Source organism: Chiloscyllium plagiosum, unplaced genomic scaffold (genome assembly GCF_037043375.1).
Source record: "Chiloscyllium plagiosum isolate Xiang-an unplaced genomic scaffold, Cpla_swu_hap1 HiC_scaffold_28, whole genome shotgun sequence".
In the NCBI taxonomy this organism is placed as follows: Eukaryota; Metazoa; Chordata; class Chondrichthyes; order Orectolobiformes; family Hemiscylliidae; genus Chiloscyllium; species Chiloscyllium plagiosum.
In genome coordinates this window covers 31,661,959-31,678,732 of record NW_028270166.1, presented here as the reverse complement: position 1 = coordinate 31,678,732, position 16,774 = coordinate 31,661,959, and the positions used below count along the sequence as shown (strand labels likewise).

Here is a 16,774-nt window from a genome sequence, read left to right as displayed (position 1 = left end):
GAGGTGCTGCATTTTGAGAAAGCAAATCTTAGCAGGACTTATACACTTAATGAGAAGGTCTTAGGGAGTGTTGCTGAACAGACACCTTGGAGTTCAGGTTCGTAGCTCCTTGAAAGTAGAGTTGCTGGCAGAAAGGATAGTGAAGAAGGCGTTTGGTATGCTTTCCTTTATTGGTCAGTGTATTGAGTACAGGAGTTGGGAGGTCATGTTGCAGTTGTACAGGACGTTGGTTAGGCCACTTTTGGAATGTTGCTTGCAATTCTGGTTTCCTTCCTATCGGAAGGATGTTATGAGACTTGAAAGGGTTCAGAAAAGAATTACAAGGATGTTGCCAGGGTCGGGGGGGGGAGTTTGAGCTATAGGGAGGCTGAGTTGACTGGGGCTGTTTTCCCCGGAGCGTTAAAGGCTGAGGGGTGACCTCATAGGGGCATGGACAGGGTAAATAGACAAAGTTTTTCCCCTAGGGTGGGTGTGTCCAGAACTAGAGGGCATAGGTTTAGGGTGAGAGGGGAAGATTTAAAAGAAACCTAAGGAACAATGTTTTCATGCAGAGGGTGGTACTTGTGTGGCATGAGCTGCCAGAGAGCGTGGTAGAGGCTAGTACAATTGCAACATATAAAAAACATCTGGATAGATATATGAATAGGAAGGGTTTGGAGAGATATGGGCTGGGTGCTGGCAGGTGGGACAAGATTAGGTTGGGATATCTGGTAAACATAGACGAGTTGGACCGAAGGGTCTGTTTCTGTGCTGTACATCTTTATGACTCTATGAGCGTCTTTCACTTGCCTTTTTGTGTGCTTTATTAGGGGTTTCTGTATTTGAGTGAAATTTGCTAGAACATTGAGTGAAAAAGGGCAGTTTCTGCTGAAGAGATATGTGCTCCACCCTCCCCTTCGGCATATCACCTTCACCACCGGACCCCCCCCCCCCACCTCCATCCACCTATTGCACACTCAGCTATCTTCTCCTCAGCCCCATCCCCTTCCATTTATCTCTCCATCCCAGAGGCTCCCAGCCTCATTCCTGATAAAGGGCTTTTGCCCGAAATGTCGATTTCCCTGTTCCTCGGATACTGCCTGACCAGCTGTGCTTTTCCAGTTTTAATCTCCAGCATCTGCAATAGCCACTTCTGCCTATCTATTGTTCCTGTCACTTCTTCATTGCTCGTCCTTTGGCTTTTTAACCAGGTTCTTAGCGTCATAGGCTCTCAGTCCATGCAAGTCTTAAAGCATCAATCTGCTCTTATCTATTTCCCAGTACTTGGCCCTGAGTTTAGTATGCTCTGGCATTTCAAATATTCATCGAAATACTATTGAAACGTTGCAATAATTCCTGCAACTACCATCCTTGCAGGAAGTGGATTCCAGATATCCACCACCTTCTGGACAGTGAATACAGATGCAAAGTAATGATTTAAAACCTCGCCTACATCTTCAGTTCCACACATGGTTTGCAGCGTTAGTCCTTAAAGATCCTTACTCTTTCCTGGTTATCCTTTTGTCTGAATGTACTTCGATACTTAATTGGATTATCCTTTATTTTACCCATTAGTGTTCTTTTATCTTCAAGCTTCGCTTTGCCAGTTTATTTTTTTAAGGAACCTTCTGCGCTTTCCTTGTTTCTCTAGGTGTTCTATTGTTTTCGCCGTAGATATCCAATATGATCTTCTCATTTTCTCTTATCCAATCTTGTACATTCCCGGGACTTGTTCTCCCCCACCTACAAGAACATGTTCAGATCGCCTAAGGACTGACAGGTAGAGTTTATTCAGATAAATGTGAGGCGTTGCATTTTGGTAAGGCAAATCAGGGTAGAACTTAGACACTTAATGGTAGAGCCCTGGCAAGTGTTGCTAAGCAAAGAAACCTTGGAGTGAAGGTTCATAGTTCCTTGAAGTTGCAATCGTGGGTAGACAGGGTAGTGAAGAAGGCGTTTGGTACATTTGCCTTCATTGGTCAGTGCATTGTGTGCAGGAGTTGGGATGTCATGTTGTAGCTGTACAGGACATTGGTTAGGCCCCTTTTGAAATACTGCATTCAATTATGATCACCCTGCTATAGGAAAGATGTGTTAAACTTGAAAGGATATGAAGGATGTTGTCGGGATTGGAGGGTTGGAGCTATAGGGAGATGCTAAGTAGGCTGGGTCTACTTTTCCCAGAATGTCAGGGGCTGAGGGGTGACTTTTTAGAGATTTATAAAATCATGAAGGGCATGGGGAGGATGAATAGCCATGGTTGTCTTCCCTGGATATGGGAGTCCAAAGGTGAGAGGGAAAAGATTTAAAAGGAACCACGTTTCCACGCAGAGAGTGGTACATGTATGGAATGAGCTGCCAGAGGAAATGCTGGAGGCTGGTACATTTCCAACACTTAAAAGGCATCTGAATGGGTACATGCTTCGGAAGGAATTGGAGGAATGTGGGCCAAATGCTGGCAAATGCTCCTAGATTAATTTGCGATATCTAGTCGGCATGGATGAGTTGGACCGAAAGGTCTGTTTCTTTGCTATACATCTCTATGATATCTTCCTTTTGAACGTCATTACTGCACTGATGTACATTTAATTTCTCCCAGTCCATTTCGATCAGGTTCAGTCTTATCATATTAAAGTCGCCTTCTCCTAGAACCTTTTTCTTTCTGACCTAATTTTGCACTTTTCCATAATCACCTTATATCTTATTGAGTTATGGTTACTTTCACTGAAATGTTTTCCCACTGTCTCTCCTTCTGCTTGCCCAGTTTTGTTCTCCAAAATTAGGTCCAGCAGCACTCCCTCTTTTTGTAGAATTACTATATGCTGGCTTAAAAGCTCTACAGTACATTTTCAGCTTCTGTCCCCTATAAGCCTTTCATACTAGGTTCACCCAATATTTCTCTTATTGCTTCTGCTTTTCTTCCACACTTCCTTCTATATTTGTTTGTTTGATTTCCACTCGTTTTTCGACTCCTTCCTCTCTCTGTAAACAGCACCAGCCTCTGCCCCGCATGGATGTTGGTCCTGTTATGATTTGGATGAAATGAGTCTGACTTGTACAGGTCCCATCATTCCCAAAAATGGAACCAGTGATCCAGGAATCTAAAGCCCACCCTCGCCCTCCATTTCTTCAGTCATGCCACTGTGCATGTTAAAGATGGTGGTTATGTGGTTATCAAATGAGCTGCTGTGTTCCGGATGGTGTTGACCTCCTTGAGTGTCGTTGGAGCTGCACTTCCAAGTAAGTGGCGAATATTCCATCACTCACCTTGTGGTTGATGGACTGTTTGCAACGCTCATATTTAGCTACACATCCTTGTCTGCGGAAGCCATCCTAGCAGCACCTGATCTGTATACGACTCAGATAGTTATTGTTTAAGCAACTGATTACCAAAGAAGCTGACATTTTCATTTTTAAGATCTTACACCCTGAAAACTCCCATGATGATTATCTGTTGTTGCCATATTGTCCTCTTGTTTTCAATACCTCACCTTAAATCTGTTTCAGAAATTTAGAACCCTGATCTTTTGGATTTTGCTCGCCAGTCAATTAAATCTTCCATAATTCTTTTGGATGATATCCACCTCTCTTTTGTAATTAATCCATCCATTTCATTTTATGTTAGCAACAAATGTACTTCTAATCTTTTAATCTGGGTTGTTACTAAAATATGCAAAAATAAGTATTGTAGTCTAAACTGTATACTGAGATGCCTGGAAGATTGTACCCCAGAGAGAAACTTGTTAATGGGGTTTGAATATGTTTTGATGTGTTGATTAGTTAAAACACTCAAACAGTTCAGAATAATCCAATTATTGTATCATCAAAGTCGAAAACTTACTGTTTGGCTAAAGGACACCTTTTCTGGCCCTAAGTCTGCGCCGAAAGGCAGAGTCAAGAGTGTGGTGCTGGAAAAGCACAGCAGGTCAGGCAGCATCCGAGGAGCAGGAGAATCGATGTTTCGGGCAAAAGCCCTTCATCAGCAATGTGCTTTTTCAGCACCACATCCTTGACTCTAATCTCAGCATCTGCTGTTCTCACTTTTGCCTAGACATCATGGAAAAGCAGCCTACAACTGCAAATGTTTATTTGCAACTTTCAGCCAAATGCTTTCAATCTTCCAGATACAGGGCCAACATTCTCTTCTCAGTTGGTTTCCTTTTTCAGGCTTTAAAACAGAGCTGCCCCTGGGGTGCCATTGTATGTGTGTGTTTTTTTACCCACTAGCTTTACAGTGATGTTGTCTCAGCCCACACACTTTCCATTGAAACCCCCTGGTGTTTATTATGATTAATCTGCTGGCAGGCTTGGTTTGGTAACTAATGCTGCCTCATTTAATCCTGCAATGATTTACAAAGAGAATTTAGATTAAAACAGAGCCGTGAAGAAACAAACTCCTAAAACACACTAAACTGAAATAAAAAAAACAAAAACTTAACCTTTTAATTTTGAATGGAAAATGCAAATATAATGTGTTGGGGAAGGGTGGGTTGGGAGGTTTTGTCCTAAGTTTCATAGACTGTCTAACCACTTAATTGGTTGTCTCAAAAAGACACAACAAAATGTCCTTAATATTTGGCAGAACACATCTTACAGATTGATTATGTCCCCAGTATGTAAGGATAGGTTGTTTCCAAATAAAGCAAGTGTTGTAGTGAAATTATTTCTCATACTTTGAATTGCAGTCATTTCTAGACCAGAGCTGTTGACATTTTCCTTTTGCTCTGAAATACATGAACCTTGGAAAGGCTGCAGCCACAGTTTTGTTTTACTAATTTGTTGGAAGTGTTTCAAGATCATTGTCTTGTTTTTGATCACACAGGCCCTGAGCTGATTGTGTATGTTTCATTTCCCAGGGGGGCTGTTTTCTAAGACTGAAATGTCAGAGGTGCTGACAGAAATTCTGAAGGTTGACCCAAGCTTTGATAAAGACACATTTTTAAAGCAATGCGAGAGGGACATCATTCCAAATGTTCTGGAGGTACCTGACGACATTTAATTTCTATATTTCAGGTGGGGGGAAGAATTCAGGGAAAATGAAATTTGCTATAAAAGATCAGTGAAATGAAAAGTAGAAGTACAATGGTATTTCCTTTAATTGACAAATACATTTGCTTGAAAGTGTATTTTCCCAAATATTTTTAATTTCTTTTTGATTTTGTGTAACATTTGAATTTCCTTTAAAATATTAGGACACCAGTGGCTGAGCATGTCAGGTGGCTAAGCGACTAAGTTCAGTGTGATACTGAACTGTGTGGACTAAAGAAATTCCAGATTTGATTCCTAAGTTAACTGGCCTGACCCATGGCAATGGTTATGATTCATGCCTGATGTTAACACCACTGAATAAGAAGGGAAGAATCAGCTTGATTCCTGCTGGAAAGTACACATATTTCAAGACCCAGGAAAACTCAGCATTGATGGCTGAAGTTCATATGCAGAATGATGTCGTGAAACTGTACCTAATCATATTGTAGGAAGGAAACATTTTTAAATAATACAGGTGTATAATCGATTTTGGAAGGTATTGACATTGTATTCTTTATAGAAAGGGATTTTGTGTACCTTTAACATTCCAACTCCAACTTTACTTGGAGTGATGTAAATTTGCCAGTCCTGTCTGAGAAGGCCAAATATGCATCCTAGAATGTGCAACTATAGTTTTGATGCATAAATCCATGTAAGATTCTGTAGAAATAGAATTGACTCAATGTTGGTATGGACTTTACCTTCATGCACTTAATGCATTTTCTGAGCTGAGGTGGCACCTATTATCAGATAATCTGATGTCACCTTGAGAATGTAATTCTGGGAATTACATATTAAAGAATGAAAATCACCGTAGCCCATTCTAAAAGATGAAAGACTTAAACAAATTTAGATGAAGAAGTATGACCTGGTGTGTGTGTTTTTTTTAAACTAAAGTTGTTTAATATATCATTATAACTCCATAACACTGTAACCCTTTTGCTATAAATTTTGTGTCGTATGGTCATGTTCTACAAATACCTGATAAAGAGGCAATGCCTCGAAAGCTAGTGCTTCCAGGTAAATCTGTTGGACCATAACCTGGTGCTGTGTGATTTTTAACTTTGTCCACTCCAGTCCAACACCGGCACCTCCAAATTATTGATTAGCAAACTAGATCAGTTTTTACAACAATGTCCTTCATTCCTAACCAGGTTGGCTTACATGTGACTCTAGAACCACAGCAGTGACTGACATTCAACTGCCCTCTGAGCGTTTAGGGATGAATAATAAGTACTGGCATATCCAGTTGTACATCCAGTTAATGGATTTTGGAAGGACAGAAAGAAGGGAAAGAAGCGAGGTATTTCTGCTAAAAAGGGATAAGATCAGTCTAATAATGTGAAATGATCTTAGATAGGAGGATTAAAATATAGAATGAGTTTAGGTAGTGTTTAGAAATGGGTAAGGAAGGAAGTAACAATGTTGAAAGAATGAATATAAATTGAAAATAATGGAGACTTATAGGAAACATACTATGCGAAGTATGATTTAATCAACACATTTTTAAAAAAAAATCAAATTAGCAAATGTCACCTGGAAGATGAGTTCATACTGATCAGGACAATTTCTTAGAATGATACATACGAACTAGAGTACAGCCTGTTAGACCTGTTAATGAGACAGGATTAAATGAATGACTTTGTGGTAAAGGATCAGAAGCAATCATAATTCAATTTCTCATTCAACTTGAGGATGAGGCTGAATGTTATGTGCACTAGGCCAGGAGAGAATACAATAAAGCGAGTGTGGTGACTCCACCATCTTCCCACACACTTCTAAATTCATCCTCTTAATACAGCTCACAACTGATCATCCTAGTTTGGGCCCTTCAGGCCCAAGTATTATATTTTAACTCTTTTCTTGAAATCATAAACAATGTTTGAATCTTGAATGCTTTTTGTGGGAGTGACTTCCACAGGCTCACCACTCTCTGGAGAAAGAAATTTCTCCTTGTCTCAGTCCTGAATGGTTTACCTAAATGATTCTGGACTCCCTCATCATTGGCAACATCCTTCCTGTATCTACCCTGCCTAATTCTATTAGAATGTTTTAGGTTTCTATGAGAATCCCCTCCACCATTCTTCTGAGCTCCAATAAGTGTAATCTTAACCGATTCAACATCTCATACAACATCAGTGCTGTTTTAACAGGAATTAGTCTGTTGTATTGTGTTCTGTTTAGGTGTTTCTTACAGAAGCAAGGATATACAGAGGAACCTCGATTATCCGGCATTTGATTAACTGAATATCGTATTATCCGGCAAGACCACAAGGTCCCGATACCTGTTATCTGGCATTCAGTTATCCAGAATTCGATGAACTGAATGAAATAATCCCCACTATGTCCTTCAGATAATTGAGATTCCTCTGTACTTGCATTAGAAACAGTTTAGAGGAGGTTCACTGGGTTGATCCTGAGATGAAGAGTTTGTCTTTGAGGAAAGATTGAGGAAATATTGATTGGAGATTAGAAGAATGTGAGGTGATATTATTGAAACATATAAAACCTGATGTTTGTGATATGGTAGATAGAACATAGAAAAATACAGCGCAGTACAGGCCCTTTGGCCATCGATGTTGCACCGATCCAAGCCCACCTAACCTACACTAGCCCACTATCCTCCATATGCCTATCCAATGCCTGTTTAAATGCCCATAAAGAGAAAGAGTCCACCACTGCTACTGGCAGGGCATTCCATGAACTCACGACTCGCTGAGTAAAATGTCAAGACAATATTTCAATTTAGAGTCATAGAGATGTACTGCACGGAAACATACCCTTCGATGCAACTCATCCATGCAGACCAGAAATCCTAACCTGAAATCTAGTCCCATTTGCCAGCACTTGGCCCATATCCCTCTAAACCCTTTGTCTTCATATAACCATCCAGACGCCTTTTAAATGTTGCAATTGTACCAGCCTCCACCACTTCCTCTGGCAGCTCATTCCATACACGCAACACCCTCGTGTGAAAAAGTTGCCTCTTAGGTCCCTTTTATATCTTTCCGCTCACCCTAAACCTATGCCCTCTAATACTTGAGAGAATTAGGTACTGGGGACATAGTTTAAAAATAAATAGTTTTCTATTTAAGACTGAGATGAGCAATGGCTTCTCTTAAAACATCATTCATGTTTGGAATTCTTTGAAAGACCACAGTAGAGGCTTCAATATATTCAAGGTTGATTGAGAAAGATGGTTGATCAACAAGAGAGTTGAGTATTATGGGGTGCAAACAAGTGGAGTTAAACTGGCAACAGATCGGCCATCATCTTATTTAATAGTTAGCCAGTTCAAGGGGACAAATGGCTTATTGCTGATTCTATTTCTTATGTTTACTGGATACAAAAACCAATGTTTCTCTTTATGGTCTCATACACTTATGGTGTCTCCTTTATAAACTTATACAGCCATACACTGAGGATTCCCTGTTGCCTTTTTTTTGAGTGTGCACCATTTGAAGTATATTATTTTTCACTATTCATCTAAACATTCAAGATTGAATGTATTTGTTGCATATTGGGGCACCCTGCTAAGCTATCTGTCTTATTGAAAGCAAGTGAGTGATCTAAGTGAGATCCAAGACAAACATATCTGACTAAGTGTCAGTGTTTTGAAGTAGTAGACAGGGATCAAGTAATTGGTGATATAGTTCAGGGAAACAAATTACAGCCATTGGGTGATGATTGCCAGTGTGTGAAAGGAAGAGGCAGACATGCAAATATAAGAATGCATCAGCCGATAAGGCCAGAGATCGAAAAATGGTAACAGAAAATAATTTAAGCTCCTGTATCTTAGTGCATGCAGCATTTCTTACAAAAGAGATGAATTGTTAGCATAGATAGAGATAAATGTGTATGACCTATTAGCATTACGGAGACATGGTTGAAAGGTGACCAAAGCTAGAACCTGAATATTGAAGAGTACTTTGATAGCTAGGAAAGATATTGAGGAGCCATGTTAATTAAAGGTAGCACCAATTCAGAGAGAGATGACCTTTAACTTAAATGCTCAAGATGCAGAATCATTTTAAAAATAGTAAAGGTGTGAGGTCACTTGGAGTAGTTTGTAGGCTGCCCCATTAGTTGTTGCACAGTTTGATGTTGCAATCAAGAAAAAGATAAGTGGGACGTGTCAAAGGTGAACTGCAATAATTATGGACGACTTTAATTTACATGTAGATTGGGAAAATGAGTTTGGCAAATGTACCCTGGGAAATTTGTGCTTCAGGACAGTTTCTTACAGCAGTATGTTCTAGAGCCAGGTTTACAGTAAAGGTTTGTGCATGCATTTGAATATGAAAATGTAACTAAAGCTAGTGTTGATTCTCTTCAGAGAGACTGGGAAATTCATAATAGAAAACAAAAAAATGTGGAGGCTTTGAGCAGTTTTGTCTGTCTTCATGAAAGAAAGACTTGACACTTAAAGAACAATATCGCTGGGGAAAATTATGCGAGGAAAACTGTTAGACCTAAAGATGAATATGCCCCAGGAGAAAATAGTCTGCAGTCTAAGATCTTAAAGAAGTAGTGGCACAGATATAGTTGGATTATTTATAATCTTCCAAAATTCCTTAGTGGTTTGATAGTGTGGAACTTGGAGTCGAAATGTGTGGTGCTGGAAAAGCACAGCAGATCAGGCAACATTGAGGAGCAGGAAGTTGACGTTTCAGACATCGACCCTTCAGGAATTCCTGATAAAGGGCTCATGCCCGAAACGTTGACTCTCCTGCTCCTCGGATGCTGCCTGACCTTGATGTGCTTTTCCAACACCATACTTTTTGACTCTGACTCACCAGCATCTGCAGCCCTCACTTTCTCCTAATGTAGAACTTGGGTATTGCTGAAAAATAAGGACATATTTTGCCAAACCTTTGTTTTATACTCATCAGGGCACGTACAAGAAATACTTCTATAAAGGGGCTCAACATTTTGTACTGTATGAGCAGGAGTGCTGATGATGGCAGATGCACTCTGTTTGGTAGAGGGATTGCCATGGAGAATGCACCAGATGATTCCTGACAATAAGCTGTAAAGATTTGTTTAAATTTAAGCTATGCAAGATGATTAATTAGCCAGTCATTACCTTGAAGAATGGACTAGAGAATGGCAGTCACCTATTTTGTTGAACTGAAACTGGCCGAACATGTATATATTCTGCCTGCAAAAAACACAGATAAAAATCACACAACACCAGGTTATAGTCTAACAGGTTTATTTGGAAGCACTAGCTTTCGATGCGCTGCCTGATGGAGCTTCCAAATAACCTGTTGGACTATAACCTGGTGTTGTGTGATCTTTAACTTTGTCCACCCCAGTTCAACACCAGCTCCTCCAAATCATGCAATGAGCAGGGCCTTATGTATTTTTATATGATATTTCCAGTTTGTAAACCTGACTGACATCTTAAATTGGTTGTGTCGGGCCCTGCTCTCTGTAGGCAGAAAGTGCATGTACACATAATTGTGCCTATTTCAACTCAAAATAGGTGTCACCTATTCTCTGGTTCGTTTCTCAAGGCAATTTCTTTACTAATCAGAGTCCATCTGCCTTGTTTAAATCAACTGGTAGTTGATTGTCAGTTAATGGATACTTTCTCCATAGTAATGCTTCTACCATTCAGAGCCTACTTGTCTATCAATCAACACTCTTGCCTTATGGAGTGTCAAGTGGTGTTCCTCCTTACGTTAATATTTTTATGAATGTGCAAGTGACTACAAGATGAAAAACTTCAATGAATTGTCTTTTTTGCATCAATTCTATGACATCCTTCAAATTTTGGAAGGGCCAACATGTGGAAGGGAAGTCATGGGTTCACTAAAGGGAAATCATGCTTGAGAAACCTTCTGGAATTTTTTGAGGATGTGACAAGCAGAGTGGACAAGACTGAATCAGCACTTGTTGTGTATCTGGGCTTTCAAAAGGCTTTTGGCAAGGTTCCACATGAGATTAGTAAGGAACATTACAGCTCATGGTATTGAAGGTAAGGTGTTGATGTGTTTAGAGAGCTGGTTGGTAGACAAGAAGCAGAGAGTAGGGTTAAATGGGTCCTTTTCAGAGTGGCAGATAGTGACGAGTGGGATAACACATAGTTCAGTGCTGGGACTTCAGCTGTTCACGATTTGGACATAATATCTCCAAATTTGCAAATGACACTAAACTGAGTAGTAGTCTGTGCTGTGAGGAGGATGCTGGGAGGCAGCAGGGTAGCGTGGACAGGCTGGCTGAGTGGGCAAATACTTGGTAAATGCAATATGATGTGGATAAATGTGACGTTATTCACTTTGGTCACAAAAACAGGAAGGCATATTATTATCTTAATGTTAGTTTTGGAAAAGGTCAGGTGCAAGAAGACCTGGGCATCATGGTGGAATAGTTGCTGAAGGTTGGATACAGGTGAAGCAGGTGGCGAGGAAAGCTAATGGGAAGCTCACCTTCATAGTGAGAGGATTTGAGTATAGGACTAGGGATGTCTTGTTGCTGTTGTAAAGGGCCTTGGTGGAATTACACCTTGAGTACTGTGTCAGTTTTGTTTCTCCCAGTCTGAGGAAAGATATTCTTGCTATTGAGGGAGTCCAGTAAAGGTTCACTAGACTGTTGCCCAGGATGGCAGCACTGACATGTGAGGAAATACTGGATCGACTGGGCTTGTATTTCCTGGAGTCTAGAAGAATGAGGGGGAAGGGGGTCTCATAGAAATATATAAAATCCTAATGGGATTGGACAGGCTAGATGAGGAAAGGATTGGATACTGAGACTGCATGATCATATTGAAAGGTGGTGCAGGCTTAAAGGGCTGTATGGCCACTCCTGCACCTATTTTCTATGTTTACTTTATCTATTAGACAAAGTAAATCCAAAGTGGATAGCGGGGAACTGGTAGTTGTGATTTACTTAGTTTTCTAAAAGACATTTTATAAGGTGCCACATTAGAGGTTCTTGCATAGTATTAAAACACTTGATATGGGTAGTACTTCACATTGTTGTGACCTATCCTAAATACTGAGAGCAAGGGCCTGTTAGACTGAAAGCATTACTGTTTTAGCTTGGTCCGAATTCCACAATACTGTCTCAGATCTTGCAACCACAAAATTTCACCTCATGATTCCACTTTGGGTAGTCATGGTGTGACAGCTGGTTTATTAAAATGGATAAAAGATGGGTTAGTTAACGGAGAGCAGACCATAGCGACGAAAGGGTCTTTGTTGGATTGGCAAGTTGTTGCTAGCAGAGAATCATGGGAATCAGTGCAAAACTCTCAGCCATTCTCAATTTATATCAACAGTTTGGATAAAGCAACCAAATGTGTGGTTGCTAAACTTTTCTATAATACCAGGTTAGGTCAGAAAGTAAGTTAGGAGGTAGGGTGTCTGCAAAAGGGATATAGGTTGTGAGTGGGCAAACATTTAGCATATAACATGGGTAAGTTTGAACTTCTCTATTTTGGTGGGAAGAATTGAGAAGTAGCATACAGGTCGTTCTGCTACAACTGGCGTTTTGTCAATGTGAATTCGTAACGCCATTGATGAATAGGGGACGCTATTTCTAAAGCACAAAATTTTAAAGTGTGTGTTGACTATAGTGCAATTGCATCACCAAAAGTTTAAGTGTTATTTGTATTGCGTGATTCTTGTATAGCACAGGGTCGCAGAGGAATGCAACTATTGCACTATAGAAGAAATGCCTGTACTAATTAAATGTAGACATTGCGGAACATAGTGGTATGTAGGGATCAGGGTGTACTGATATGAGTCAAGTAAAGTTAGTATGCAGATACAGTGTGATTAGGAAGGCAAATGGAATGTTGTTTATTGCAAAGAGAATTGAATCTAAGAATAGGGAAATACTAGTGCAGTTGTACAAGGTATTGGTGAGACTACATCAAGAGTATTCTACAATTTTAGCCTCTTTATTTGAAAATTATTATCTTTTTAAAAGCGGTTCAGAGAAGGTTCATTTGATTTGATTTCTGAGATGAAAGGGTTCTCCTATGAATGGGTTAAGCCCAAAACCATGAAGAGGTGATCCTAATGCAACATAAAATCTTGAGCGATTAGGATACAGTGAATGCCAGAATATTTTTTGGCTAGGTCACATCCTCCCTCATACAGTAAAATTCTTTGCAAATTAAGTTGTGCATATAATTACTCAGTAAATAAGTGAAAAATGTAGTACAAAAATATTTTTAATTTAAGTGTCATTGTAATATTATGTAGCTACAAAAGCAAGTAAGATGTTAGGAATTCTGCATCAAGGAACTCACCATTTTACCCCTAAAAGCCTGTCCGCCCAGAAGGCACAAGTCAGGAGAGGGATGGACTACTCTCCACCTGGATGAGTGCAGCTTCAACAACACTCGAGAAACTCGACAGTATCCAGGCTAAAGCAGCCCCTTGATTGTCCCCCAACTCCCCCATGACCATATATAACACCTTCAAAATTCACTCCTTCCACCACTGATGCACAGTGACCTCAAGTGTGTCCCATCTACAAGATGCACTGAAACAACTTGCCAAGGCTCTTTAGGCAGCATCTTCCAAGGAGCAGGAAAATAGACGTTTCAGGCAAAAGCCCTTCATCGGGACGATTCCTGATGAAGGGCTTTTGCCCGAAACGTCGATTTTCCTGCTCCTCGGATGCTGCCTGACCTGCTGTGCTTTTCCAGCGCCACACTCTTGACTCTAATCTCCAGCATCTGCAGTCCTCACTTTCACCTGGTATCTTCCAAGCCTTCAATCTCCAACTTCCTGTAGGACAGGATAGCAGATACATAGGAACACCATCACCTGCAGGCTCCCCTCCAAGCCAAACACAGTTCTGACTTGGAACTGTATAGCTCCTCCTTCGCTGTCAAAGTCCTGGAGTCCTATCAGCTCAAGAAGGCAGCACACCACTACCTTTCCCAGGGCCCGTAAGGATGGGCTATAAATGTTGGCCCAGCCTGAGGTGTCCTATATCCCATGACCAAATATCTAAAACATGAAATGGATACTGAAATGGGCTGAACTTTGTTTTGTTCTTTCGTGGCTGATGTTATTTGTAACTCGCAACTAGTTTGCTTAGTGTGTTTCAGTTCTGTCCTTCCTGTGCATTTAGAATTATACCATCATTGCAGATTCCCCATCATTAAAAAATCAATCAGACATAGCAACCTTTAAGTGAATCACTAATTTGAGCAGCCACACTAAGGAACTGATTCCCTTATAATGTTGAAATGTTATTGGATTTGAATTGTTTGATTGTCTTGTTAAGAAACTCTAGAAACAAATAGAGAGAGGCTTTGACTGAAAATCTGTTTTGTTTTGCAGGCTATCATGAGAGGCGAACTAGACGTTCTCAAGGATTGGTGTTATGAAGCAGTATGTATTTTAGTTAAACAAATCTTCCCCCTTTTTTAAATTGCATAAGAAAATAAATGTTCTCCCCAGGATCAATTTATTCAGTGTTGTTGAGGCCATACGGAAGGTTTTCTGTATCAGTGTATGGGTGCAGCTTGATGCTGAACGACCAAAAGAAGTGCTCAATAGACCTAAATGACAGGGAAAAACCAGTCAGCAGTTCCTACAACCCCAAGATCACATCCTGACATTCCTGCTGGAGTGTGTGGACATTGTATGGTTGGGTCTGTACCGGTTGGCATTTCAATCTTATTGAAACCTTATTGAAGTCTCCTGAGGAGACTTGCTGAAATGGATTCTGTGAGCATGTTCCTTTTGTGGGGAGACTAGAACTCAGGAGCAGAGTTTAGGAATAAGGGGCCTCCCTTTTGAGGGCTGAGATGAGTATTTTTTTCTCTCTAAAGGTTATTAGTCTGTGAAATTCTCTTTCCCAGAAAGAAGTGGAAGCTGAATCTCTTATTGTCAAGGCAAAGTTGGTCAGGCTTTTGATAGACAAAGGAGTGGAGGGCTACTGGAGGTGGACAGGAAAGTGGGGCTCAGACCACAAGCAAGTCAGCCATGATCTCATTGAAGCAAGTAGAGCAGGCTTGAAGCCAAAGGGCTGAACCTTGCTCTTCAGTCCTGTGTTCCAAAGTATCGAGGCAGTATTAGGTTTGGCTGTGAAAGCCCTCCTGAAAATCAGGTTAGAATGGGAAAAATTACCAGAGGCACCTGTAGAGTTCCCGACCTAGCTCATCTAAAAGGCAGACGACAATATTGAGATCCACTGGAGAATCATTATGATAAAACCATGAGAATTGACAGTGGTAATTGGTGGGTAAATGTGAAACAAGTTTCCCTAATCCCTCTTAAAGTAACCTTCATGAAATGTTAGGGGACACAGGGTCAAGTATGAAGGAAGAACTGAAGGAAATCCTTATTAGTCAGGAAATGGTATTGGAGAAATTGGTGGGATTAAAACCCGATGCTCTGCATCCCAGAGTAGTTGAGGAAGTGGCCCTAGAAATAGTGGATGCATTGGTGGTCATTTTCTGGCATTCTTTGGAAGAGTTCCAAAGGACAGGAAGGTAGCTAATGTAGCCACTTTTTCCAAAAGGAAGGAGAGAGAAAATGGGGAATTACAGGCTAGTTAGCCGAACATTGGTGGTTGGGAAAGTGCTGAAGTCAATTTATTAAGGATGTAATAACTCTACATTTGGAACCTGGTGAAAGGGTCATCCAAGTCGGCATGGATTCACTCAAGGGAAATCATGCTTGCCAAATTTTCTAGAAGTTTTTTGAGGATGTGATTAGTAAAACGGACGAAGGGTGAATCAGTGGATGTTGTGTATCTGGACTTTCAAAACGTTTTGCTAAGATTCCACACGAAGATTAGTTAGTAAAAATCAAAGCTCATGATATTGAAAGTAAGTTATTAGTAGAAAACTCATTGGCAGACAGGAAGCAGAGAGTTGGAATAAAGTGATCCTATTTAGAGTACCCGGCAGTGGCAAATGGGGGAATGCACGGTTCAGTGCTAAGACTCCAACTATTCACAATACAGAAGAAGCTCGAGTATCCGAAGGACACAGGCGGGGAGTATTTCGTTTGGATAATTGAATTCTGGATAATTGAATGCCAGAAAATATAGTTTAGCCAAGCATTGGGAACTTGCAATCTTGCTGGATAATTCGATATTTGGATAAACGAAACGGATACAAGGTTCCTCTGTATACATTAACGATTTGGACAAAGGAATTAAACGTCATATCTCCAAATTTGCAGATGACACTAAGCTGGGTGGCAGTATGTGCTACAGGGTGGCGTGGACAGGCTGGCTGAGTAGGCAAATGCAATATGTGGTTAATTGTGAGGTTATCCACTTTGGTCATAAAAACAGGGAGGCATATTATCTGAATGGTGGCAGTTTTGGAAAAGGTGAGGTGCATCGAAACCTGGGTGTGATGGTAGAAAAGTTGTTGAAGGTTGGATGCAGGTGAAGCAGGTGGTGAGGAAAGCTAATGGGAAGCTGGCCTTCATAGCGGGACGATTTGAGTATCAGAGTAGGGTTGTCTTGCTGCTTTTATATAAGGCCTTGGTGAGGCCACACCTTGAGAATTCAGTGCAGTTTGTTCTCCCAGCCTGAGGAAAGACATTCTTGCTATTGAAGGAATCCAGCAACGGTTCACCAGATTGATTCCTGGGATGGCAAGATTGACATTGAAGAAAGACTGGATCGACTGGGCTTGAATTTGCTGGAATCTACAAGAAACATATAAAATCCTGATGAGACTGGATAGGCTAGGTGTGGGAAGAACATTCCCAAGGTTGGGCAAGTCTAAAATTAGGAGTCACCACCTAAGAATAAGGGTAAAACATTCAGGACTGAG

At 40.6% G+C, this 16,774-nt stretch overlaps 1 protein-coding gene across 3 annotated transcripts in view; it reads left to right on the top strand.

The window, feature by feature from the left end:
• Positions 1–16,774, top strand: part of timm44 (translocase of inner mitochondrial membrane 44 homolog (yeast)) — an 85,688-nt gene that overhangs the window by 36,625 nt on the left and 32,289 nt on the right. For all 3 annotated transcript variants that reach the window (XR_015751847.1, XM_087976094.1, XM_043721044.2), the window contains exons 9-10: positions 4,836–4,960; positions 14,316–14,366. Coding sequence is in view for 2 of the 3 variants with exons in the window: in XM_087976094.1 (XP_087832220.1) it covers positions 4,836–4,960; positions 14,316–14,366 (176 nt within the window). In the remaining variant the exon portion in view is untranslated. The remainder of the gene's footprint in view (positions 1–4,835; positions 4,961–14,315; positions 14,367–16,774) is intronic.